We start from the raw sequence: 26,975 nt of genomic DNA, 5'->3' as shown, positions 1-26,975 counted from the left end.
TGAAGGTTATCTAATTATTGCGCATTCCGGATCTCATTCAATTTATTTCTGTTGGAAGAAGCATAGGATTAACTGCATTTCTTAATGCTGCCGCGCACACGCATGCATGCAAAAACACACACAGAGACGACACACACATACCTGGACACACACTCATACACAAACACACACATTGGATAATTGGATAGGACTAAACATAAGATGAAAGACACTGAAATAATGTGTTTTTGCTGAGCTACTTAACGTACAGGTAAATCCCTTACACCACTTTAAGCAAGTGCATACTCATTATATATTGCATTATATGAATTAAATGCACAGTAGATATTTTATATATTTTATTTTATATGTACTCCATAGCATAATAGATATATTGACGTCACTAATTCTGCATCCTGAAACCATGTCACCAAAAAAGAAAAAGTCAAATGTGATTTAAATATGATGTTCCTGAAAAGATTAGACAGCACTGGAGCCTGTTGCCTGATTAGATTGCTCAGATTACACCTTTAATTGGTCATCTGTTGAAATGCATGTATCCTGGTTATGGTGCTAAATTTTGCATGCCTTGAGTAAATATCTGCATGACGCACCTCCAAACATCTGGACTTTCTCAGGGAAAGGTTTGCTAACTCTACTTACTGTACCTATTTTTAAATCTTCACTTTAAAGCTTGTAGTTCTGCTCGTTAAAGGTGTGTTTATTAGAGAGATTTTCTTGTTTTGTGAGGTGAAGCCAGAGCAGATGTGCTTAAGGAGTTTGAGTGGCAGTGAGTCGATATTTCCAATACAGACTAAAGGGTTGCATAGAGAAAGGAAATCACGCCTAAGCAGCTCTCTGGGAAACAATCTGTAAGCTGAGACAGTGAGTCTTCATACAGAGTAACAGCAACTACAGAGAACAGGCTATAACCTCTCCATTATTCAAGACTTTTGTTAGCGTGTTACCAGACTGGACTGAGACTGCTCAGTAGCTGTGATGAACACGAGAATGGCAGACACCTGTATATATTCAGATATGCATTGCCAATAGTGATATGGCCTACCTATAACACTAGCAACAGAGTTCAAGGCAGTAAGCAGTTGTTTTTCACGTTAGGAAGGTAGGGGTTTGGGGTCAGGTTGTTCATCTGGAACTCAAAGTGTGACCTGAGCTGACAGACTCTGCAGCGGCCCTGGAACGCATCAGTGAGCTTCCTGGGTTTGTGAAGTAAATATTCTTATTTATGTTTCACATTGAGCCCTCAGGGGAATAAATCAGATTGAGCTACGTCTGTGTGCGTCAATGTCTTGTCAGAATACATCTTTGTCAATCAGATGTATAATCACTAATTGAGTCATATGAATTAGTCTTTTAAGACAATGGGTACATTTCCCATGCGATTTGGACAGCAGTGTAGCATAGTGGGAAGGATAGGGGCTCGTAACCGAAAGTTTGCTGGTGCAATACCCCGTGGCACTGTTGTTGTACCCTTAGGCAAGGTACTTAGCCTGCAATTGCCTCCGTAAACGTCCAGCTGTATAATTGCGTAACATGTAAAATTGTCACATCTGTAAGTTGCTCTGGGTAAGAGCATCTGCTAAATGACCATAATGAAATGTAATGATTACAGCCCTTGCTCCAACTCTGGCTCCTGGTCCTCTTATTTCTTGCCATGAAGGTGGGAAGGTAGGCAGTGTGTGTTGCCCCCCCCCCCCCCCCCCCCAAGCAAGGAGACTACGTTTCGGAAAGCCCTGTGTTTGGAAAGGCTGTAGCTGGCAATACTAAGGGCTTGTTGGGGGAAGAACACGGTTAGGAGAACTGTGGTCACGTTTAACACACTGAAACCTCACTCTGTTGCCCATTTGTTCACCAAACACAGAATAACAAGATAAAAAAACAGTAAATTTTCAAATAACATATATATTAAAACAGAGCCAGGAAACAGAAACTGAAAATTATCTCCTGCCGTATCTCACAGTGAATATACTTAGATTAGTAATAATAATAATAATAATAATAATAACAGAAACAATAATAACAGAGTGATGAGAAATAACTAAAGTGCGCACACAGCACTGTGCCTCTTACTCCTGAGTGAAAATGGCATTAGAAGGTAAAGAATATTGGTTATGCATTAATTGGTACATCGTACACTGCTTCTGTTGTAAGCCACCATTCCTCAGCTGGGCAGCGGTGGTGGTTGCCGAGGGTGATCGATTGGTCTGAAACGAGCAGAGAAAGGGTACTATTATGGGCTGCTTCCAGGGAAGGCTGGGTCCGGGAATTTACAGCGACAGCAGGAATGTGTGGTTTTAATATGAACAGACCCCTTCTCTTTGCCTGGGGGGCGGAGCCTTGATTACCTGGACAAGTGCCCTGTGCCCCCCCAGCTTTCAGCAGGAGGAGGAGGAGGTGGAGAGGGGCAAGGGTAAGCTCAGCCACCCAGTCCACTTTTGGGTTCTTCACTTGCCGGGCTGATCAGTGCCATGAGGGCATGGGGCAAAACCCGAAACAGTTGCTCCTGCTTACCTTTATTTAAGTTACACTATCTATGTGTTTAAATGCTAAACCTGGGAAAACTGTCCAAAGTGGGATCAAAATTATAAGAGTAACTGTGTGTGAGTGTTGATGTGTGTGTGTGTGTGTGTGAGAGAGAGAGAGAGAGTGCGTGTGTATGTGTGTGTGTATTCGCGTGTGAAAGTGAGTGTGCGTTTGTTGGTATGTGTGTGTAAGAGATAGAGTGAGAGAGTGTGTGTGTGTATGTGTGTGTGTGTGAGAGAGAGAGAGAAAGAGAGTGAGAATGTGTGTGTGTGTGTATGTGCATGTGTGTGTGTGTGTGTGTGTGTGTGTGTCTGTGTGTGTGTGTGTGTGTGTGTGTGAGAGAGAGAGAGTGAGAATGTGTATGTGTATGTGTATGTGTGTGTGTGTGAGAGAGAGAGTGATAATGCATGCACGTGCGTGTGTGTGTACGTGTGCATTTGTGTGTGTGTCATTGATTTGTTTTCATGCTGCTCCTTTGAGCGGATCAGAGCTGTAGCTGGAGGCTGTGGGTTTGGTTGGAGGGCTGTCTGTGATACCCTGCCATGCATCAAATCTGCTCATTCGCTGGGGGAAAATCTGCTGCAAAGCGCTGGCTGTGCGCTAAACCCCTTCTCATCTGTGTCAGAGAGCACTGCTTCAATCAATCATTTCTCATCTCTGCCCAAACAGAGAAGCAAACAAAACAACACACAGCAAAACTTTTGTCGCCGCACAGCCGCCAAAAACGATCTCTTGTCAAAATTCTCGTCAAAATTCGCTGGCTAAACCACTGGAAGGAAAGTTTTCCAGACCGTTTTGAAGTGGCGGGCAGAGTCTGTCAGCGCCATTCTAATTCTGACCGTTTTAATTCCTCGGCTAATCTACCTGAAGATGGATTCTTTCAGCCTGTTTTCAAGCTGCAGTAGAGTACATCAGCGAGTTCTGCGCAAATGATCTCACCGATAAGTATTTGAGTTTCTGTGGAGCGAGGCACTGGGAGAGGCTAATGCCTTTTCTGGTTTGCAAATGCCAATATACTACATTTACAACAGCACACTGAGATACCGGACCCTTAAATTGCCTTGCTTCCTGTTGCAGCAGGGATGTCGAGAGACATTAAGGCCAGGCAGGAATTTATTAAGGGTTTGAAAATATCCCCAGGACAGTGTCATTAAACAGGAACACTAGACCACATCAGCTTTTTTTTCTGGAGCGTTAACAAAACCCCATAAAGACGGGTTCTGCTCCTCCAGCTCTAGGTTACACGTGGTGCACGGGTTGTTTTTAATTGTGCGTGTCCTGCCTCGTGTGTCTTTCCCATGAGCCTTTGAGTGAATCCAGGCAAAGCCCTCCATTCCCCAAGCCAACAGTGAATTTTGCCCGGCTGCCTTTCGATGTCACAGGCCTATTAATTAGATTGCATGGTTACGCGATTCTCTCCACCGAAAACACAGCGCAGAACGTGTCAGGCAATCCCGAAGTACCGGAGAGAAAAAAGAAGAGCATTCTCGCTTCTCCTCCCATACATTTAATTATGCTACTCTGTGCAATTACTAAATATTGCTGCTTTTGCCTTCACAGGGCCTTGCTTAAGAACTCAATTGAGAACCCCAGTACATGGCATTCTCGATCTCAGAGAGTGCAGCGGTGCATTCAACCAGAGTTATTGCCCGTTTAACACTGAGGAGAAAATTAGTGCTACTTAATTGAAAAAAGGAAAAGTGGATAAATCTTGTGGTGGTGCTGGGGGGGGGGGGGGGGGCGTTGAAGTGAGCAGGGTGTTTGTGGTGTTACTGTAAGAATTGCAGTGCAGGTGGTAGCATATCTGAGGTTTGTGATGTACCAAAGTGAGGGTACGGTGGAGGGGGGTGGAGATGGGGCTGCAGTGTATATCTCTGTGAAAGTACATGCAATTAATGAAAGTCAGTCATGACAGTGCTCATGAATGATGATGCTACAGCTTGTTTCCCGCTCTGATGTTAAACCAGTCTGTGATGCCGTGGCTTGTTTCTCACTCCTAACTCCCTGCTTCTCTCTACACCCCCAGGATCCCTCCATCTCCCTGCTGCTCCATGACAAGCTCCAGGTCCCCAACAGCACCCGCAAAGCCTGGAACGAGCGGGACGGCCGCTGTGACGTCTGCGCCACTCACCTGAACCAGCTGAAGCAGGAGGCCATCCACATGGTGCTGACCCTGGATCAGTGTGGGGACGCCTCCCCGGGCTCCCCCCCACCCCTCGCCAACCTTCCCGCCCTCACGGGCCCCCGCGGTGTCCTGCAGGGGGTGCCCCGCGACTGGGGCTACCTCCCCGCTGCCTACCACACCCCCAGCTCGTCCGGCCCCGCCCCCAACCACGCCCACATCCCCACCGCTGCCACCACTACCACCCCCACCACCGCCGCCGGCTTCTATGCGGGCTACCCCAAGCACGGCACCAAGCCCAACACCCTTGGGGTGGGCAACGGGGCGGAGAAAAAAAATGGGTCCCCGGGACACGCCGGAAAGCCCGGCGCTCAGCCGCCGCCCGCCCACCCGCCTGTCAGCCCCAGCAACGGGAATGGCAACGGCAACGGCAACACCCTGAGCTCCGTCGCCCTCCAGACCCATCAGTACCTGGACGCCACCTGGTCCATGTCCCGCGCCAATGGGGTCACCCTCTACCCCTATCAGGTACCGTCTTTTTATAAGCTGTGGGTTAGACAGGAAGCCTGAGTCCTGACATTTAGGACTTGAGGTATCTCATTAAGGAGTAAGGAGCAGGGCTTATAGCCAAAAGGTTGCTGGTTCAATTCCCCAGCAGGGCACTACTGCTGTAACCGGGAGCAAAGTACTTAACCCACAATTGCCTCATATCCAGCTGTATGAATGGATATCACTGTAAAAAAAAAAAAAACTATAAGTCGCTCTGGGGGTGAGTTGCTTTGGATAAGCTAAATGTCAGTAATGTAATGTAATGTATATGCAGTTTTCAGCAGTCACCACATCAGTTATTCTATTCATGCTCCTTTGCCGCGTTTTTCTCCCTTGGACTCTATATTGAGTGAGTTAGCGGTACTTGCTCCCTTCACATGTCTGGCCCAAGTGAAGTGTCTCGCCTCTGTAGTGTGATGAAAAAGAGCTGACTGAGCTGTGTGTGAGCCGACTGTCGTAATTCAATAAAGATTTTACCCTGGAGGAAAAGTTCACAGAATGTCAATGTGCAAAAACGTTTTTTTTTTTTTCTCCACAAATAGACGTATCATCTAAATTTTGAAAAGTGAAGCTGCTCACAAATTGAACCAGCATGGTTTGACAGTAACTGAGTTAACTGCTTTGACCAGTGAGTTCTAAATCATTCTGTCAAGTGAGTTTTTGGGAAATGATAAAAAGAATGGAATATTCTTCTTCAATAAAGTCATATTCAGTTTACTGCAAAAGCACAACGGCTTTGTCATAACAACAAACACGTTTTAAAACATGACATCATTTGTATCTTGCAAATAACAGTCTGATAGAAGATAACCAATCAGAGGTGATATCATCATCGTTAAGGGGTGGGCAAAAATAACAGAATGTCACTGTGACCTTACTCACCATCCAAGGTTATTTCATCTGCATTTAGTGATCTGATTTACTACCATTCATAAAAAAGAGCCAGTTGACAAATTGCTAAGTGAAAATCAGTTGGTGAAGATATCTGTCAATCAACATTAACTAGACCAATTATATTCCTCAGTGATTATGACTGGATTGCATTAATGGGAGAACCTACAAGAGATTTGGCCTGAATCCAGCTGGTATTTTGCTATTCCATTCATTTAAAAAAAAAATAAATAACCTCACTTAATGTGGGGAGTATTTATGTATATAAAGCTTGTAGTTACATCCTAAATTTACTCTCAAAGCTTAAATTATGACCCTGAGAGACACAGGGGAGAGAGACAGGCTCTTGTGGGTTCCTGTGACCCCTTGACCTCCTTCCCCCACACCCCAGCTCCACTCCTGCCTCAGCAATCTGTCTCACCTGACTTTGTTCGACTACAGGCAGTCCATATCCCCCCGTGTGCAAAATAAACCTGAATCTGAGAAGGGTCTGTGCAGGGTCGACCTGGAGGTGGAGAGTATCAGTGCCGAGCAGCCCCTGGATGATGAGTTACAGATGTTAGCTGCTACGGGTGGTAACGGCGGCATAGGCTAATACGAATGCTGGTTAATATAGCGTTGACATTACTGGCTAATATACCTGCCCACCTATGCCCTCAGGGGGCTGCAACAGAAAATGCCAGACTCCCGGAGTCTGCTCGAGATCACAGCACTAAGCACTCTCCGAGCAGTCTGGCTATGCACTGCGTCGGTAATGGCCTTTTCGGTTTGTTACAGCAGAGCCCAGAGGCATGATGGAGGTAGGTATTTAACAGTAAGTGGGCAGCGCGACTCCCTCAGCCAGGATGCAGACACTAGGCACTCTTCATTGGCTCCTGCTCCATATTCAGGATCTAAGGGTATCACATAGATGTCGGCTGCTTTTGATGAGGGGGGGATGTCTATCAAGTAGAAATTGATACTCGTTCCCTGCCTTCTGGGAGAAGGTGCTTCAGCCTCGCACAGTAGCTTAGCCTGAAGGCTTGTGACATCAGGACAAAAAAAGCGATTTGCTAGATCTAAAGTGGCTGGATAAATGGACATTCAATTGTTAAAAGAAAAAGGACGGAGAAAAATACGGAGAAAAATTACTAGTTGACACTGTATGTATACTGTATGTACAATTGCAAGCTTCTAGGGTCATGGGCTGATGACCAAATGCAATGGGGTTTGAGCTCAACCGAATTAAAGACCAATTATTAGAATCATGACAGTTACAATGTGGCGGTTATGTGTCTCATTGAACAGAGGAAAGAGAGTGACAGAACACCTCAGGCATGGGCGATCGAGTGCAAGTGGCCAGGTGAGGAGGGACAGAGAGTGAACGGGAGAGAGAAATAGAGAAAAGAAAAAGTTAAAATGAAAACAAGCCAGAGACATACTGGGAAAAGGCGTCCCCACCCTCGAAACGCAGCCCTCGTCAGCTCACCCTTGCGAGCTCAGGGCGGGTGCGTGCAGACCGCGTTACTGGGTTAGTGGGACGACGGGAGCGCAAATTAGGGTAATAAGCACTGTTGGGAGGGCCCTCTCCACACAGCCGCTGTTTGCATTCGCACTGCGTCTCACTCAAGGTCGTTCTGCCGGATTCAGTGCCGGGGGTGAGAGAGTAATTATGAACGCTGTTCTGGAAGCGGATTGGTTGCAGGGGAAGGTGGGAGGGGAAATAAGGAGCTTTTGCATGGCGAGTTCAGGGATGATAATACTACTACTACAACTAAGTAATTATTATTATTATTATTATTAATAATAATAATAACAATAATGATGTTTTATTTTACGCATTTATGTTGTGTAGCGCCTTTTAAGGATCTTTCTAGTGCTTTCTAGTACAATGAAGCACAATAAACCACTACTACTGTGTAGTACACAACTGGCTGCTGGGGGATACACAGTGGCCATTTTGTGCCAGAACATTCACCACACAGCTGGGCTAGAGAGGGAAAGCTTTGTTTATTTAGCCCGTTTCGTTATCAGAGAGCAGTACAGACTGAGGCAGTACTGGAAGTGTATTAGTCACGACCGCGCCGTTTTTCACCACAGGCAGATACCAGCCTCTGATTCTAAAAACTGATATAAGCTGGGCTCCGTAACAAGGGAACCCAAGACCCACACTGCACTGCCACAAAGAAATATCTTCGGTAGCAGTAGGCGTTAGTTGATTGACCCACTGATTAATTGGTTCACTCAACGATGCAGTAAGCTTAATACAGACAGATCTGTGCAGCAGTCCTTTAACTGAGAGGAGGTAATCACCATGCAGCCTCTCCAACAAACCTAATCAGTGTGATCAGCAAGGTGAGATAAAAACCAAGCATGACCAGAGATTCCCAGATTAGCTAGAGCAAGGAGAGATGAATGATCTATGCTATCTATGGTAAGTGGCAGAGAGGTCAAGGAGAAGGAAGAGTTCCATTTTTTTATTTGATTTGCCAAGCAGATGCTAGCATACTATATGCAGCCTGTGTACCATCTACTAAAACAGCAGGATATTTACTGAGGATATTGTGGGCAATTACCTTGCTTGAGGACACCATGGCTGTGCCCCCACATGGGAGTTGAACCCCGGAGCCACTGGGTTATAGGCCTTTACTGCTTCACTTCACTCACCTGTTCCTTTACCACCATGTGGCAGTGAGAGAAACAGACTCTGCTTCCACCAGCAGGGACAGGAGAGCCGCTTACTCAAACAGCAGCTGTTCCTCTGCGAGCTGAATCAAATCCACGCTGGAGAAGGTTTAGTAGAGAAAGCTGAGGAAAGAACACAGACAGTCACCACGTCCACATGCACTGCCACGCTTCCTTCACATGGGTTTTTACAGCATCCAACCAATCAACACTGTAGGTGTAATTTATTTAACCATATTGCACTAAAACAGTAGTGTAAAATAGAAATATATGTATGTGTATTTGAAAAAAAAACTTGTGGGCATGTGCAGTATCAAGCACCCAATGATGATCAACTGACAGATGTAAAAGCGCTGGAGGTAAATATGCTTCACCATTCCTCTCTAAACACTGGCCTAATGCCACTGATTACCTTTGGCCAAACAGCCCAGCTACAGAAGGGAAAGCTTGTGAGGAAATGGGTGTTAATGCAAACCCACTAACTCCCTCTCATCTTTTTTTTTTTATCTTCGTCTGGCCTGCTAAAGTGCTCTCAGGGAAGCAGGCTGGCCTGGCATCTGCCATCCATAGCTGGTGAAAGACATTTGCATATGCATGCACACATACTCATATACACACGCATGCAAAAATATGCAGGCATGAGCACGCACAGAAAACCCTCAGAAACATACACACACACAGACACATGCATGTAGACCTATGCAAACCACATACAGGCACAAACATACATACAAAATCTCTCAGAAACACACAAACACACACACACACAACACACATACACACACACACATACACACACACACACACACAGGGGGCAGAACTCTCCTCCTGTGACAGATGTCTTTTTTTCTGTCAGGTCTAAATCGGGACTTGCCAGTTTTGGTGACGCAAGCGAGCTGATGGTATATACGTTAATTAGGAAAACAGTGGAAGCTGGTTCAGACCTCGACGCTAATTACCTTTCACAGGGAATAGCGCTCCGATGAATATTAAATCACACAAAGACAGGGGCTGATGCACACTGCCGGCACCGCTTCACCACCCTGTTTTCCAAGAAAACGTATTCATCCACACATGCCTTCCACGCATTAACAAGGACTACAACAGCAGACCGCTGTTGGTATGAGAATTTAGTGGTGTTACAAATGGATTAGGATGCATGTCCTCCTGCTTGTACAACAGGATATCCGCTATGCAAAAAAAGTAGTAAAGGAATCTTTATTTTCGTTCTGTAAACAAAATAATCTACTACTGTCATTTCAAAGTCTGTCATCAACAACCCGTCTTGCAACTGTTAGGCTTGGAGTTCTTGAAATATCGTTGCCGTCAATGCCGCACTCCATAAACAGGCTCGTTGATTGGCTTTTCGAAAACGCCTCTTACTTCTCCATGGAATGCTGCCTGCATAATTGGATTTGGGGCATAAATGGGCTTCATGAGATCAGAGGTTTGCGTGGAAAAGAGAGAAAAGAAACGGAAAGACAAACATTTATTTGTCTGAGGGAGGAACAGGCACTGGCATTGTGCAAAACCCTTGTGCATGCCTCCCTGAAGCAGCTGTTCAGGAGTTAGTATCCTGAAGAGGAAAGAATCAGGGGTGGAGAGTGTTAAAGTAACATTTTTTAAACATCCTCACATACTGTAAATATATGATAAAGTATTATGCATTATGCACTATGTAGTGTGCAATATGGCTAATGTGTTAATAACAGGCCTTAATAAATGTATATCCTCGTGCTACTAACAAAAGAATGGTGGTGTCTCCTCTTATTAAACATTCATAAGCTATTAATGGCATGGTAATAACATATTAATTATTCACAGGGTCTAGCAAAACAGCCACATCAGATCACAATAGAAAAAAGGCTTGATTACCACTGCAATGGTATCACTAATTTAGGTTTCCTTACTGATAGGCTCATTTCTATGCAAGAAAAAAGCAAATGGATACATGGCAGAGTACCCTTTTTCACCGGAGGGTGATATGACTTTTTCTCGTTTCTCGTCATCTCAGAAAACCCCAGGAGATTTATCACACACACCATACCGCAGTATGCAGGTTGCTTAGTCTTTGTGTTGCTCAGGTAGCGATTTCCAATATCGAGAGAGACATCGAGGGCAATCTGCTGAGTGAAGACTATTTCTTATCAGCTGTTAACAATAACATTTAACATTATGGAGGTTTTAAACGGCATTGCTTAACTACTTGGTCGTTCAATGTTTAAGGGCTGTTGGGTTCCAAAATCCTTTTGAAATAAATTCACAGAAAAAGTAAACTACCACTTGTAAAGTGAGGCTGAGGCACACAGAACCATGAAGAGGCTGTGTTCCCAGCCTTGGTGGCCCGAGTTTGAGATCATAAATCATGGCAGTGCCGATTGGCAAAATGTGGAAGCTGTACAGGATGTTATGGTGATAAGGAGGGCGGACCCAGCTGAGCCCTCTGACAACATCTCTTTTTAATTTTACTCTCCAGAGACCTAAACGTCATGCACTCTCTGTTTGTGTGTGTCTCTCTCTCTCTCTCACACACACACACACACACACACATGCACATTTGAATACTTTTTTTCCACAGTGTGGAAATCCACAGTGTCCACAGTGAAGCATATTCCCCTGTGGTAATTAGAAAATATATTATACATAATTGTTGGTCCAACACACTAGTAGAACATATAGTGAACATAACACACTAGTCTTCATTTACAAGGACATATAGGCCTGCCCCTTGCATATAGACAGGTGTCCAAAAATTGCTGAGAGAGAGGAATATTTCACTTTCTCTCTCACAAACACACACATACGCACACGCACACGCGCACGCGCACATGCACATGCACATGCACACGCACACACACACGCACACACACACACACACACACACTTTCCCCTCTGTCTCACAGACACATACACACGCACACACACACTTTCCCATACACACGCACACACATACTCATGTATATAAACTGAAGTCCTTATCTCCTCCCTCATCTCAATGAGTCCTCTGTGTCCTCTCCGCTGTTTACCTTGGCCCGGCTGTGTTTTCCCTTCCCTTCTCCTCTGCCTGCGCTCCCCGGGGGGCGTTCTGAGGAGAGCAGGAAGCTCTCCCCCGCTGTGTCGGACTGTGACAATTACACCCTGATACGGGGCCTGCTAAGAACAACAGCTGGGATGCCACACACAGAGCTTAACGCTCCTTACGAGTCCCTCAGCACACTTTGCTTTAACTAAAACTCTAAAGTGCAGCACTTTGCTTTAAAAGCCCATACTGCTCCAGGGGGAGGAATCATACCCCCCTCGCACCCTCCTCTCGGCACCCGCTACCACCCCTGGCTGCCTCTGTGCCCCCCTTCCCCAAAGGCACCAACATTTTAAATTCAAACTGAAGTGGTGGTTGGTCAAAACATAATACCCTATAATCATATCTTTTTTTCGAATGCAAAACAAAGATCTTTGCCCATATGCCTTATACTTATTGGCTTGATTTAAAGAGCCTGCTTTAAATTTATTCGAAATTGGAAACGAGCGTCTGTAGGACTGAACTAGAAGTCCCTGGTTGCATGCTTGTCAATCTCTTGCAAAGCAGCAGATTCTCCTGCTGACCAAACCAGCCTCGACTGGTCAACTTTGCTGTGCGTCGTTGCGTTTTTTTATTTGGGCTTCTGATACGATGATGGAGGCCAGATGGAAATTCAAAAACAATAAAACTGCACTGAAGCACCGACATACACTTGGTCATGTTTTGACATGCACCGGCAGCCATGAAGTGATGTCATGTTTTAGAATGACAACGAATGTCACAAGCTATATTTTCATCCACCAGTCAAGGTTGAAAGTTTACAGAGCCCAGGGGAAACTTGGAATCGCATTAGAACATAAAAAAAAAATCCACAAAGTTAATATGTCTGACAAATGTTTTCCATGCCCAGTGTTGGTCAAAATGTTTTACCGGGTCTGTGTGAAAACAAGTGCCGGCAACTCAGATTAAATAATCTAGTGAGAAAGGTTACCATCGGGAGTTTTCCACACATCTGTTTGGTGAATTATTTTCCTTCACAGATTTAAGTGAGGCTTTAAGCTGGATGTACAAAGTGGCACTGATTGGTATGGTAACTAACATCGGGCTGAGATATCTTGGGATATCCTGGGACAGTGGGAGAGTAGGAGGGACGAGTGTGAGGGTGTCCCGGGAGGGACTGAGAGTTGGGATTACAAGGGCAGGAATGGGAGTCCGAGCTGAAATCCTCCTGGCTTAATTAAGACAAATGACCATCCCCTTCAGAGCCGGGACAGAGGAAGCGGGGCTAGGCTGAAATGAGGGGGACGGGGGGGAGTTGCTCAGTGGTTATTTTTAACTGTCCCACAGCCTCGTGGGTAATATCGTACACACGCGCTGGACCAAGGGGATCTCCCCGGCCAATCGCATTTGCCCGTTTCCCCATTAGTCTCCCCCCTCGCCTGCCTCACCTGGACAGTGTGCGTCCTCAGGGGGACACAGGGGCGAGAGAGAGGGTGCAAAGTTCAGACGACTGGGCTGACAGGTTCCCGCTAAGGGGACCGGGAACAGAGAGAGGGAGAGAGAGAGGAGAGGCTAGATGGTGATAAATGAGGAGCCGTGCGCACAAGGGTACGTTATCGTTTCTCATCTGGGAGCAGGAGGAGAGGCTGGGAATAACCCTCCGTCAGCTTTATTACCAACTCCCAGCGAGGGGCCCATTTGATCCTCGCGTTACATTGAAAGTGCTGGAAACCGGAAAATCCGACCGTCCAAACGAATGGATGAATATTTATGATATTAAATTGTTTAAAAAGGTTCTGTACTGAATAAGTAATGTACTAAAATGTAATAAAAAGCACAACTAAATTTGGTCAGTCATTTGCATTTAATTTTAACAATGAAGATTGTGTTATAGCTTCTAACAGTGGCAACTACAATAGTTATTGTTGTGCTGGACATTAACTGCTACAATAGTGGTTTTGTTCTGTTGCATTCTGATTTTGTCTCAAGGGTCTGTTATGATATGGCAGTATTGACTCTTTGGGTAGGACCTGTAATTTAACATATTTAAATCAGTTTTGCATTATTTTCTCTCAAATTTTCTCTGGTACGGTAGTGTGAACACTGAGGATGGAGGGTCTCATTTCATTACACTGCAGACAGACTTCTAGAACCCAAAATATAAATATTTCATTATTGCTCTGAATGGGGGGGCACAATTTATGTTATACTGTATTCCAGGCAGGTCGTAAACCCCTGCAATCAATCACCTGTAAAAAATATTCGGTCTCTCTGTGTGATTTTCGGTCGCGCTGCGCCAAGCTGTAAATACAGATGAAAAAGGAACACACGCCGCGGGAGGCTCCGCCCCCCTTGCCGCCATTGGCCTCTTGCGGGACATTAAAATGTAAATTTCCCAGCATGCACTGCAGCTCGGAATGTTGGACTGAAGTCCGCCATGCATGAGCCAGTAGGGTTTGTGCTGACTTAATCTACCAGGGGGGGATTTGTTTTCGTTGGGGTTTTTTTTTGTAGAAATGTCTTTTTCCTTCTGTTGTTTGTTTGCTGTCACGACCCTGATGAGTTTGGCTCATGCTGGGACCACACACCGACAGACTAAAGAAAAATTAGGGAATGAAAATGTTATTATTAACGTTGTAATTGGATGTGCAATGGTGCTGGAGTATTCTGCCAAATTGCTGGCAGAATTAAACTCTTTAAAAAGCAATTGTGAGGAGAAAAACAGAAGGACAGAATGGCATGTGTAATGCTTTTAGCTACAAAATGCCAAGAAATGAAAGACACGCCATTTCACTCAACGGTTCCTTGTTGAGGACATGGTGAGGTAGAAAGAAGACTTTTGATTTCTGCATTTTATCTTCGGATCTTTGAATTACCTGCTGGTATCTCGCCATCGCAATAAAGGCAAGGGGTTTTTAATCTGTCCAAAGTACCATCTGGCAGAGCAGAGCAGGATTGAAGGTCACAGTGAAGGTGACTCCGGTGAGCCGGTGCAAACAGAGAACTGAGTGGCTGCTGGAGTCAAGAGGAACAATCAGGTCTCTCTGTCTCACCTGCCTGAGAGAGCGAGGGAGAGGGAGGAAGAGGGGGAGAGAGGGAGAGAGGGAGAGAGAGAGAGGGAGAGAGGGAGAGAGGGGGAGAGACAGAGAGAGGGAGAGGGAGAGGGAGAGGGAGAGAGGGAGAGAGAGACTGGGAGAGGGAGCGAGGGAGGGGGAGTGCGAGAGGGAGAGAGGGAGAGAGGGAGGGGGGGGGGGGGGGGGAGAGGGAGAGAGGGAGTGAGAGAGAAAGGGGGAGAGAGAGAGACAGACCGAGAGAGGGAAAGCGAAAGAGAGTGGGGATGGAGAGGGAGTCAGAGAGAACACCGGCTCCTGCAGCAGTAGCAGTATTTAACGATTCTCCTCCTCGCTTCCCGCACGACAGATGGCAAAGGAGCCCCAGGTTCCCCAGTGATCCCGTTGGCACGGTGGCGAGAATGGGCGTCACCTACGACACCACAACAAACGGGTGTTATTCTGCTGCTGGAAAAACAAAAATGGCTGCGCATTCTGTCACAACCCCTACCAACACCCCTCCCCCCAGCCCCAACCCCCCAAACCCGATCTTCCCCTTCCAGTGTCATTACCTCACCATCCTTCTCTGGCCTCCCCAGCTTAAGCTGCAGATAGAGACCAGAGTGTTCACTGAATTACAAAGGAGGTCTCCCAGTTCTGAGGATGTCCACAATGTGGGCCGCTCCCCTAATGAATCCATCATGCTGGTCACTTGGCCACTGCAGTTGAAGGACCTACGAAGGCAGGAATTGACAAATGACAAACCATGTCCTATTCCTGTGCCAAGTCTAACACTGACCCTTTACTCAACCTTGACCTTTACTTGTATGATAAGCATGAGCACCATCTGTCCTGAAAAGGTGGTACTGTCCTGTTTATAAAGCAATAAAGAAGCAAACACTTTTTAAAGGTGTGTTATGACTTAGCAGTTCAGTGTGGGCCCTTTTTAAAACGGCTAATTAGCAGGTTGTACTTGGGTAGTAAATAGGTAATTACCAGTTCATCGGGATCTGTCTAAATTATATTAAACTGTAAACATCAGTGTTAGAACCAAACATGGAGTGATATAAATGAATACATGAAAACTATATTAACACAATCATTTCTAATTCATTTCACACACTAACACTGTAGCAAATACTACCTATTCACTATCTATTTTCTGAAGAGATAAGATTATTAAATGAAAAAAATACACAAAGTAATTAAGTCATAATTAATAGCCATGCATTTACCAGCTGTTTTCAAACAGAATAATTTGGCCCTTGAATGTAAGCGTGACCCCTCAGAGTTCCCAAGACTCTGAATTATTCATCACGACCTCCATGTGAGTCATAGCTGCTTGGTGCTAATATGCTCCTGATGGCGGTGTGCTCTGTTCTTACAGTGTCCCGCTCCCAGTTTTTGCCGGTCGCCACGACGATTTTTGCCTTGCCATGTTCTGTAAATAAAGAGAGTTTGTCAGGGGCAGTGGGAGGCAGTGAAGATACTGGAGTGGTGGGAGGGAGCCGCCCCCCTGTCCAGCATCCCCGTCCCAGTGCCTGCTGGCCCCATGTCAGGAGCATTACAGAGCAGAGACCCCGCACCCTTTCCTGCCACAAACGCCGCCGCTGTGAAACGCCCCCCTCCTCGGTCAGGTCACCGCCCTCGGTTTCTGCGATTCCCCTTGTCACGCAAACCTTGCCGACAGAGACGGTGACACCCAGGGCCCGGTGTCCAGGAGGACACGCCAGCCCTGCCCCAAGAGAGAGAGAAACAGAAAGAAAAGACAGGAAGGGCCCATTAGACGTCTTATCCTGTGATGCGTTCTGCTCTTTTTGCGGCGAGGTAAACAGCGGCTTTCCCTGCTAGCGATACTGTTGGATTACGGTATGTTACGTGAGAGCAGAAATGACCCCAGGGGTGCCTCTCAGCTGGCTGTTGGGAATAATTACACCTCACATGCCGTGACTCTGCATTTTCTGCTATGGTGACGGCCGAGCAGAAAGGGTTTAGTCAAGGTAACAAGTGATGGCATTGCCCAGGATTCAATCAACGTTTACCCTGAACCTTTGACTCAGAATTAAAAGTGTCCTTTAACATTTTGGCAAACTCATCAATAACTGAGAGCTCAAGAAAACAGAAAAGGCAGAAAGAAAAAAAAAACAATATGCGTGTATTGGATAAAAAACTAACCCTCACATGAATTTATAAGTCAAAGCCAAGGACAAATGCTGAATGATTACAGGGCATTGTCTTTCTCTGAAACAGCAGCGTGTAGAAAGCCAGCGCTGTGGACGCCACGCACAGAGGACAGCGTTCCTCGAGACAGCGTTTAGGCTCGTTCCCCTCCCCCTTCACGCCTCTCCGTCTCCTGCCTGAGCAGCCCGGCTGCGTATTCTCAGGGGAGACATGTAAACGCGGCGCGAGTGAAAACGCACTGTGGGGAGAGCGTCATCGGGAGAGCGGCCCGAGCTGGAGCTGCTGGAGACTCGCCAAGGTCACATTTCATTTTAAAATCATATTCATGCTGTTAAAAGTTAATAAGCATGTTACTATACATCAATTAAACATGACCTTTTGTGTGATAAGCAGGTAGTAAGCTGGTAATAAACAAGTAATAACATTCTCTCTGACCCTCATGGGCACCGCTTTTGTCAGGATGTGACTGTTCTGCATTTAAATATCAATGCTGGAGCCTGTCATGAATTCAAAGCAAAGTATCTGTGGCTTTGAGACACATTTGTTATTAAACACTCTGGAGCTGGAGGTTTAGTGCTTTGCTTTGCTTCCTGACCCCCCCCCCCCCCCCCCCCTTTGCTCTCTGCTTCCCTGTCCCAGTGCTTATGGTCATGTCTGTGCCCCTGCACTTGTTTCTGCTGGCTGGCCATCTCCCTGCATGTGGAGCAATGTCTATTATTAGGCCAACACTGAGTGCCCACACCAGTCGAGTGGGAGGGGATTACGGGGCTGTTAGCTCTTAAGTGGGTTGCTCTTCAGTTGAGCGGGGAGCGGGGGGCAGGGGGATGGGGTGGGGGACAGGGGTGCTGCTGACCTGGAGTTGAACCCTCCTGGCTGCTTAACCTCTGATAGGATGCTCCTGATCTGAGATCAGTGGTCCCATGATGATGGTCTATTTATGCACCACCACCTCATTTCAACAGTCACCAGCAGCACAGCATTGTTTGACAAAGAAGTCTGAGGATGTGTTTAGGGATTTGTGGCATGTCATACCTATGGGCAGTGTTATTGCAAGCATTTCAAGTGATGGATGCAGGCAAGTGTAAGCATTTCAACAAAAAAAACAACAAATATCCAGTTTTAGGCACACATAAAGGCTTAGCTTATGACTTTAGGCACTAGAAAGAGGCTTTGCATCCATTAATGTCTTTCTAGAGAAGTTTCACCTCTCCTTCAGAGTTTGTGTCTTTGGGACAACACTTTGGAAAGTGATTCATAAGGCTAACACGCACACACACACACACACACAGTCACACTCTCAGGGTCTAAGATGCCCCGCTGAAACGTGCCTGGTTTCTCTCACACCCACCCCTCGGCTATCACCACAAAGCTGACCCCTGTTACCGACACTGGTCCTGTACACACAGAGAAGACTCCAGTGGAGCTCCTCCGCTGGTCTGTTTAGTCTCCAGCGGGAGCGGTGCCCTTATTTGGGCAGCGCAGAAGGAAACGGCAGCCCCCTCTCCTGTCTCCAACTCGGGGCAGGTCTAAGTGTCAGGATCAATTCAAAAGCCTCTCTGAGGGCCTCCGGCTCTGTGTTTGTTTTAAGACCGGCCTGCAGAGATCCTGTGTGTTGCCTTTTTAAATCACATTAGACAGAGCTTGAAAGGTTTGTGTTTAATATATTGCCCAAATACACCAACTGGAGAATTTCATGTCAAGCACTGTTTATGAGAGACAGTTTATGATTTGCCTCCTGGCAAATACCCTGCTTAAGTTCACAGTGAGAGCAGGAACCTATGGCTCAGAGGCTCCTCTGTAGTCATGCATTTGATGATCGGGGGTTTAAAAAATTAGCATTAGGCAATGAATGTAGCAATGTATTCATATCAATCATTGGAATATTTTTGTGTCTTACAATGTTGGTCCTTGTTCTGAAAATGTGGTTGTTTCATCTCAGGAGAAAACCCCCCCTTGCAAAAGTCTTCACTATTTGTACAGTGAAATATTCATCGTTCTTTCCATGACTGATCTCATTACATTACATTATTGTCTTTCAGCAGATGCTCTCATCCTCAGCAACTTACAATTTTATCCATTTATACAGCTGGATTTACTGAGGCAGCTGTGAGATAAGTACCTTGCCCGATGGTACAACAGCAGTGCCCCAGCAGGGAATAAAACCAGCAACCTCTTGGTTATGAGCCCTTGCTCCTTAACACTACACCACACTGCTGCCCGTACCACATCTCTACAACATATTGGCCCAAAAATATAGTGTCTCCCCTGCGGAGTGCATCCAATATACTGCACTTTACTGCCCGCTGTGTGCTACATGTGTACGAAGTATCCAGCCGCGCTGAATCCGAGTTATCTCTGCCCGACGGTAACGACCTGCACTTCAGCGTTGGTGTCGTCCTGACTTTGTCACCCCCTGCCTTGCTGTTCAGATCTCGCAGATGATCTCCGAGGGGTGCAGGGAGGGGCTGACGGAGGCCGCCCTGAACCGCTACAACGCCGACCGGCTGCCGCCCTACAGCTTCCCCGCCCCCCAGGCTCCACTCGTCACCGCGGCGCCCCCTAGTGGCACCTCCGCCGCCGCCTCCTTCTTCGCCAGGTAAAGCTGGGGTCTGTGCTGTTTCAGGATGCAGGGGGTTGCACTGCTACGCTTCTGTTGTGATTGGAATTCTGAAAACTATGTGTTACGAAATTACAGTTAAGCACTGCAAGAAAAGTTGGAAATCAGATTAAAAGTTAAAAATTCATAAATATACCATATTTTGTCATTTTGTCAGTATTTTCTCAAATATTCTCTTTATGTTGCGTGATTATTCTGGGTCTTTGGGCCATTGGTTTCAGAAGGAAAACAGGAGCACGGCAGTCAAACATCGCTGAACATTGTGGATTAACCGATGCACCAGTGAAATGAAGGTGCTTGATCATGTTTTTTTTTTTTTTCCTGAAAACGAAATGAACAGAGAAAGTCCTATTCATTACCACATTCCCTTGTGCTGCCTGCATGCTACGGCCTCACTGTCTTTGAGACGGAGGTTGATCTTTGTGGGAAAATGCACCCTGCCATTCCTTGTTCAAACCTGATTCGGATTCATTAGGTTTGTTATGATCGATTGCTAGGGTGTGACAAAGGATGAACTCTGACTAAAGAAAGACAAATGCCTGGCAGTTTGCAAATCAATTAAAATTGTGTTAGCCTTTTTAGCAGATTCGATTATCCCCAGCCTCTGCGCTCCAACAGCAGGGTAAATAAAAATTCCAATCGTTGTGATTCAATTGATATTACGGAATTGTATTTCTGGATTTAAATGTTATCAAAAGCCATGACCAACAGTGCATGCAATGTTTTGTATGTGAACAGAACAGCAGCAGTATTGTTGTCTATGAATGTGGTGCTTCTGGTCCTGCCTTAGCCAAGAGGAGTTTCTCAGACTGATCCCAGGACAGTTCTGTGAATCTTTGCATGCTGGCTTTGCCATGAGACTGAACTTAACCCATTGGCTGCTAATATTCCGATATCTGCCCCAGGCCACTGTCACACAGAGAGAAGCAGAGAGAGAATTATAGAGACTATGAATCGTCAAGCACCATCTGGTATGACACTGGGGTGGAAGAGAGAGGAAGTCTAATTTATTTGGCCTTTTATCAGACTCAATGAAGAAACTTGCTACAAAGTTCATATACATGTTGGTGTCAATATTTGTAGTTATCACAATTCCTCATGATCAACTGTATACATTTTGTTCTGGGAAATATAATAAATTGTCAGGTGCCATGCTGTGTGGAGGTGGCAGATGATGGACAATCTTTGTGAGAGGTCACGTAGATGAACGATTGTACCCACGTTTCATAACTTTGCACACATATCTCCAAACTTTTAAAGGATCAGTGTCTCCATGCCTGTATTTGGTCACCTCATATGATGTAGAATAAAAATGTCGACTGTGATTTCTATCACCAAGCAACCCGCATTGCCGCAAGTGCCCCATTGCTGTATAAATATAAATGTTGATAATTTTTTTGTTGGACCCTGTTTAGTCAGTGTGCAAGTGGCACCATACTCTCAACAACAAATTTCCCCCAATTCCTCCAATCTAAATAGTCTGCATTTGGTTTACATGCGGCCAATCTTAGAAATCGGCCAACTCTGTAAATTTGGTCCTTGTTTTCTTTCATCTATTTTTTTTCTGAATGCTCCCAGAATCCCCTGCAGGATAATGGAGGATTTGGCCTCAGGATCCTCAGGTGAGGCAAAGTCTCCTAAGCTCGTGACAGTTCTGCTTTAATCCCGACTTCATCCCAAACTTCCTGGTGGTGCGTTTCTCGCTCACTGCTCATCCCCCTCCGCCGCCCTGCCTGCCCCTCCCAGACAACGAAAGCTTGTCTGACAAAGACCTGCAGATTTAGGTTTATATATAACCTTTGATCTGTCTGAATCCTGTGCGCTCTCCCCCCCCCCCTCCTGACAAAGTTAAGCTTTTACCTAAAGTTTTTTGTGAGGCAGGGAGTTACCGTGCGGGTGCGTGTTTGAAGTAGGGGTGGGTCTCAGTGATTAAAACACTTGACTTCCAGAAGTGGCGTCTAATCCTGTGTCAGATAAACGAGACCACCTCTGTTATCATCTCTGAGTGGAACTGAGCAGAAGTCATGCCTGCCCTGTGCAGTTAGCTTCCTAATGCCCCAGGGGAGACAGAACGCACCTTTTCAGAAAGCCAAGACTGGCCGCGAAGGACAGCTCATTCCTTTCACCTGTGCGGTGTGATATTCTGCTCCCCCCCTTCACTTTCATCTGAAGCGAACCGTTTAATGTATGTGGCAAATCCGCGTAATGTAAATGGTGTCGGCCCTGCAGGCAAGTGGGTTGGTGCCGCATGCTAATGCCGTTAAAGTGCTGCCGTGAATCGGCAGCTCTTCTAGTTTGCATCGAGTTCGAGTGGTTTGCATTGTCACCAATGCACATACTGAGCCAAAAATGAAAAATTCGGTGAAGGTCAACTGAAAGGGCTTATTATTGTTATATATTTATTTTTAGTTCTGCTTACTTGAGAAAGTAATAGCAGAATATGGCATATCAGATTAAAAGGAATAAATGCCACTGTTACAACAGTACAAAGTTCTAGGTTCTGTAATGGTACTTTAGAAGTGCAGAGGTGTTCCTGTTTTCACCCACCTCCCTTGTATTTTCATATTTTCAGTAAAATGTAGCTGTGCCAAATTAAACGGTTCTCTGCACTTCAGGACAACAGACTCCTCGAATATCCATCCCACATGATACTCTCCAAGTAGGCCTGATCATGACATAACAGGGCTAGGCAGGAAAAAGCAGGAAATGTTTGCTTAGTCATGCCTGGAGAGATCTCCTACTGAGGCGTGAGTGGCTCCATCCACTAAATATTTGTACTAAAGGATGTCTGTCTCTTTATATAACCCTGGACAGGTTTTGCTTGCAAAAGAAAATACTGAACCCAATATTGATCATTTTTTTCTGTGTTTCCTACACGGATACCTGTATACCTGGGGACACTCAGCTGTTTAAAAGTTGTTTTAAGATACTCAAATATTATCTCATGCCCCGTTTACTCTGGGAATTCTGGGAAGTAAAATACGACCCACTTTAAGTGTTTCCTTACAGTGCAGCTTATAGCTGGCTCAATATGAAATTTATGAGAGACAATGTTTACCTCCCTGCAAATTCCATTCATGGATATGCTAAAGGATTAATCCCCACTGAATGAACACAGTTCATAGCATGTGAAAATCTCATTCGTCTCTCCACTTCACTTTTCCATATGTGAGCACCTCTCAGCCTCTTTTCTTCTTCAGATTTAGAGTCGTGGAGGGTGAAAGGTTTGATGTATGAATGCTGTACTCTCATAAGACATGTTTCCGTTGACCCAGCTAAGCTCTAATGTGAACCGATATGACAGGTTTGCGTTTCGACCGAATGAATCTTAATAGGCTTGCTCAAGTACCGCTGATCCCAGAACCTCTTTGCGGCTGAACTTTTTTAGGTGCCGCTTGCGCTCTCCTATAACTAGCTTGTAAATAAATGACTTTACATCACATTTGCTTAGCAGATGTTCTTACCAAGAGCTTATAATTTTTTCATGTTACCCATTTATGTGGCTGGATATTTTGAACAAAGTACCTTGCCCAAAGGTACAACATCATTGGGCCACCTGGAAATGGAATCAAAGTTTTAGTTAGAAGCCCTGCTCTTTACCACTGTACCACACTGCCATGATTTGTGTATTTGTTCACTAGCCTGTGATTTGGAACAAAATTCCTACTGTACCATGTACTTTTGATGTCCCTTTTTTTGATGATTTGTGCTGCTCATCAAATAAGTTGATCCAGTATATGTACTACATGGGAGTATTTGCCTGTTTGCGTTTTAATATGAACAGTACCAGGATACAGTACCTAGCAACAAGTAAGCATTATAACAGTGCGGTGTGGTGAGACACTCTCCAACCACAGTATTCCGCAGGGTGAACACGCCTTATTCCTGCCTGACTGCTGTTGCGTATGTGGTCAGTCAGAAAAACCCAGGTCTTACTACCTCGGGTACTGTTCAGTAAGCTCCTCTTGTCTACAGGTTATACATGCAGACTACACAGGTCAGTTTGGTGTGGAAACACCTCAGGCTTACCTTGAGTATAGCAGACCTACAGCCCCGGCAGGTGAGGGGAAAAGTGGCTACGGTGTGTGGTGAGTGATGCTTGCCTTTGCGTGGGGGGAAAGAGCCGTATACCCTGTGTGAATCCACAGTTCAGCATGAGGGACCGTAGCTCTCCACCTCGGCCTGCACACGCACAGGAAACAAAGCTGGTCTCTGTGAGCACGCGAACACCTGGTCCGTTCCCCCTGCTCTCTCTCCGTGATGGAGAATAGGGGGGGTCTGGATTCCCCCCACCCCCACCCCCACCCTACTTTTACTCACAAGTGCTGTGGAAAGATTTACGGGGGTTGTAATTTGCTTTCCGAGAGCCTTGTGTTTTATAGCACCGATGTTGTGACCCGAACACACCGGTGCTTTCAGTCTGAGACGTGGCAGGTTGCCGGGGATTCTGGGAAATTTGAGATTTCCGCTTCTTCCCCTGTCAGTCTCTCTCTCCCTCTCGCCTGGCCCTCTGATTATATTACTGTGTATGTATATAATCTGTAGATAATTGTTTACATATCTACACTGTGCATCTACTTTGAGGGAAGAATAGTGATTCTTGAGGGAAGAATAATGATTGAAGGCACATTTTTCAAACTTTAAATGTCATCTAACATTGATGGATGCCTGTTTTAACTCTTTCTGATTTTGAATTCACCTATTGGAGAAAGACAAAACTTCACTCCATTTTTTGTTTTGAACATATAGCAAAAAGAAAAATGATAAAAAGTGTAAAAGAAACAAAAGATAAATGAAGACTAAATGATAATGACAACAATAATTATAATATTGTTGCTGCTTATTATGATAACGATAGTAATGATAGTAACCATGACTGTTATTGCCCTTATCATCATCACCACAGAGATGGAAATAGCACTCCCACTGTATGGCAGTTTGAACCATTCTAGATTTGAATTTAGAATGCAGGCCACTGTACAGAGGTGGAAAACATAGATCAGCCAGGTGTATGACTGCTGATATAACTGCATACAAGAGCAGTGCTTAGCAGTGCCCCCTGCTGCTTACCTCTGCTGCTGCTTACCTCTGTTGGGTGGATTCCTGGGATGCCTCTGCCGGTATGGGCGCATGAAAGACGCTGTCATCAGCCCCTGCGTGGTATGCTGGGGGCGGTGATGGTGATGTGTGACTTCAGCCTTTCGCACCCACTCCATTCCACTCGATCACCCCCACATTCCTGTGCGCCACACAATCTCACACCCTCTCCCCAGACGCTCCTCACCCGGTCCGAGTTCTGCTCTGCCCTGCCTCGCCCCTGCCCTGCCCCTGTCCAACCTCCTCTCCTTAAAACACACCCTTATCGAGCTCAGCCAGGCCACACATGAAGGCCGGATCACGATGCACTTCCTGCATGCCCCATGGGTATTATCAAACACACAAACTGTGACATGGCTGTGCATTCTTTCCTGGGAACATCTGCATTCTGATCTGCTCATGTATGTGCCTCATTCTTTCTCCCCTCAGCCTAAGCCATATTTATTTATTTCTCCCATTATTATTTTGTTACCCCTGCTGTTTTTTTTTGACGTGCAGTGAAACATGTGAAATCCACCGCCCTCCCACCCCCACCTTTCCTAGAGGAGCTTATAGAGCTTATGATGTCTCCTTAATCTCTTTTTTTCTGCATGACACAAGAGGGGGAACCGCTGATCTTATTTTTTTTTTGTTTCACGCTGCACGGGCTGATTTTCTGACCGTATTACAGTCCTGCGTTTGCGTCGACGGGGACGGTGAGCGCAGAAATTGGCTGAATCTTAGCTGAATCTTTATGCGGTGGTTATGCGGTATTGCTACACCCCAGGGTACGGCGTTTTAAAGCCACACGTGTTTGTGTTTATGGTAATTCACGGAGATTAGCATGGAGAGCGATCCATTTCCTGCAGAGACAGGCCGTCGCGCAGCCCCGACTGTGAAAACGACTCAAGCTTTACCGCCGGAGCCGCAACAGTGTGTCCCAGGTGCGTTGGCATGGCGACGGCGCACCCCAGCACGGCGGTGGTGTAGCTCACAGCAACCCGCTCATGGCTCAATTCCAACCCCCCCCACCCCTTTCCCCTTTCCTCCCCCTCCATCCAGTCCCCGCCCCCGGGCAAAACCTCCTCCCTCCCCTGTCTGCCCTGCCCCCTTTCCTACCTGCTTGTATGGGGGTTATTTGACGGCTGGTTGGTTAGGTAAATACAATGGCCAATCGTGCGCGTCCAGCTTACCTTGGAAACTGGAGGGCTGTCCTCTTTCATTACCCCCCCCCCTCCAGAAATCATTAGTGTAGGGAACACAAACAGGGGCACGTGGGGAGGGCTGCTCAACTAATCCAACCTGGTGCGGAGATTCTGGTGGTGGGAGGGCAGGGGTCAGAGGTGAAATCCACTGCTGCCAATTAGCAGAAGGGATCCTCCCCTTTTACAACACAGTGCCTTTAGGTTTAGTTCAAAGAGTTGAAATGTGTGTTCACATTTCTGTCTGTTTTTTAAATGTATGCCAGTGTATCCAGGATGGTTGAGGATCAGATTTTTTACTGCACTTCTGACAGAACACAGGAAAGGGGTGGTCTCTATCACCCTGAGACATCTCGCTCTCTCTCCCCTCTAGGGCAAGGATCAGAATGGGCTCTGTGTGTGTCTGTGCTTGTTCGTATGTGTGCATGCATGTGTTTATGTATGTATGTGCATTTGTGTATGCGTGTTTATGTACTGTATGTATGTGCATATGAGTGTGTGTCCATGTATGCAGATGTCTGTCTGTGTGCATCTGTATACAGCATGTGTGCATGTGTAAGTGTGCATACTTGTGTATGAATGTGAGTGTGTGTGACAGGGGGGCTTTTTCTGCCAGTCTTTGCAGGGGAAGTGGGGGGCTGCTGTGTGAAGCCTGCATTTCTCTAGCTCTGCCTCAGTGGGTGCACCTTGCATATAGCCTCATCCATTACAAAGTTACAGTCTGATTTTCCTTAATCATCAGTGGCACTGAGCTGATTTCTTCACCTCACCCCTACTACCCCCTTCTACCCCTCATCCGCTCCCCAAAACCAGAGGGTGGTCCCCCTCCCCTCATCATTCTCAAATCGGAGCTGACCCCCCCATCCCCCTGACACCCAACACACACATTTGCACACCCCCTAACTCCACATGACAGATTGCGCTACCAAACAGTTGGGACTTGTCTGTGCGCGAGGAGAGTGAGGGCTTTCATTAGTGGCGTCCTCTGAATATGTCACTGCCAAAACAGCAAGCGAGATTTATTCAGCAAATATTTACCCCTGGGGTTCTGTTCTGCCGGTGGGGTTCCAGAACCGGGATA

The 26,975-nt window shown here is 46.1% G+C and overlaps 1 protein-coding gene across 1 annotated transcript in view; it reads left to right on the top strand.

The window, feature by feature from the left end:
- Positions 1-26,975, top strand: part of kif26ba (kinesin family member 26Ba) — a 114,386-nt gene that overhangs the window by 38,384 nt on the left and 49,027 nt on the right. Inside the window, exons 3-4 of the mRNA XM_036542006.1 lie at positions 4,550-5,173; positions 19,429-19,595. Coding sequence (XP_036397899.1) covers positions 4,550-5,173; positions 19,429-19,595 — 791 coding nt within the window. The remainder of the gene's footprint in view (positions 1-4,549; positions 5,174-19,428; positions 19,596-26,975) is intronic.

The sequence above is a fragment of the Megalops cyprinoides genome, chromosome 12 (genome assembly GCF_013368585.1).
Source record: "Megalops cyprinoides isolate fMegCyp1 chromosome 12, fMegCyp1.pri, whole genome shotgun sequence".
NCBI classification, from domain to species: domain Eukaryota; kingdom Metazoa; phylum Chordata; class Actinopteri; order Elopiformes; family Megalopidae; genus Megalops; species Megalops cyprinoides.
Note: the sequence above shows the minus strand (reverse complement) of the source record. Positions and strands in the feature narration are given on the sequence as shown.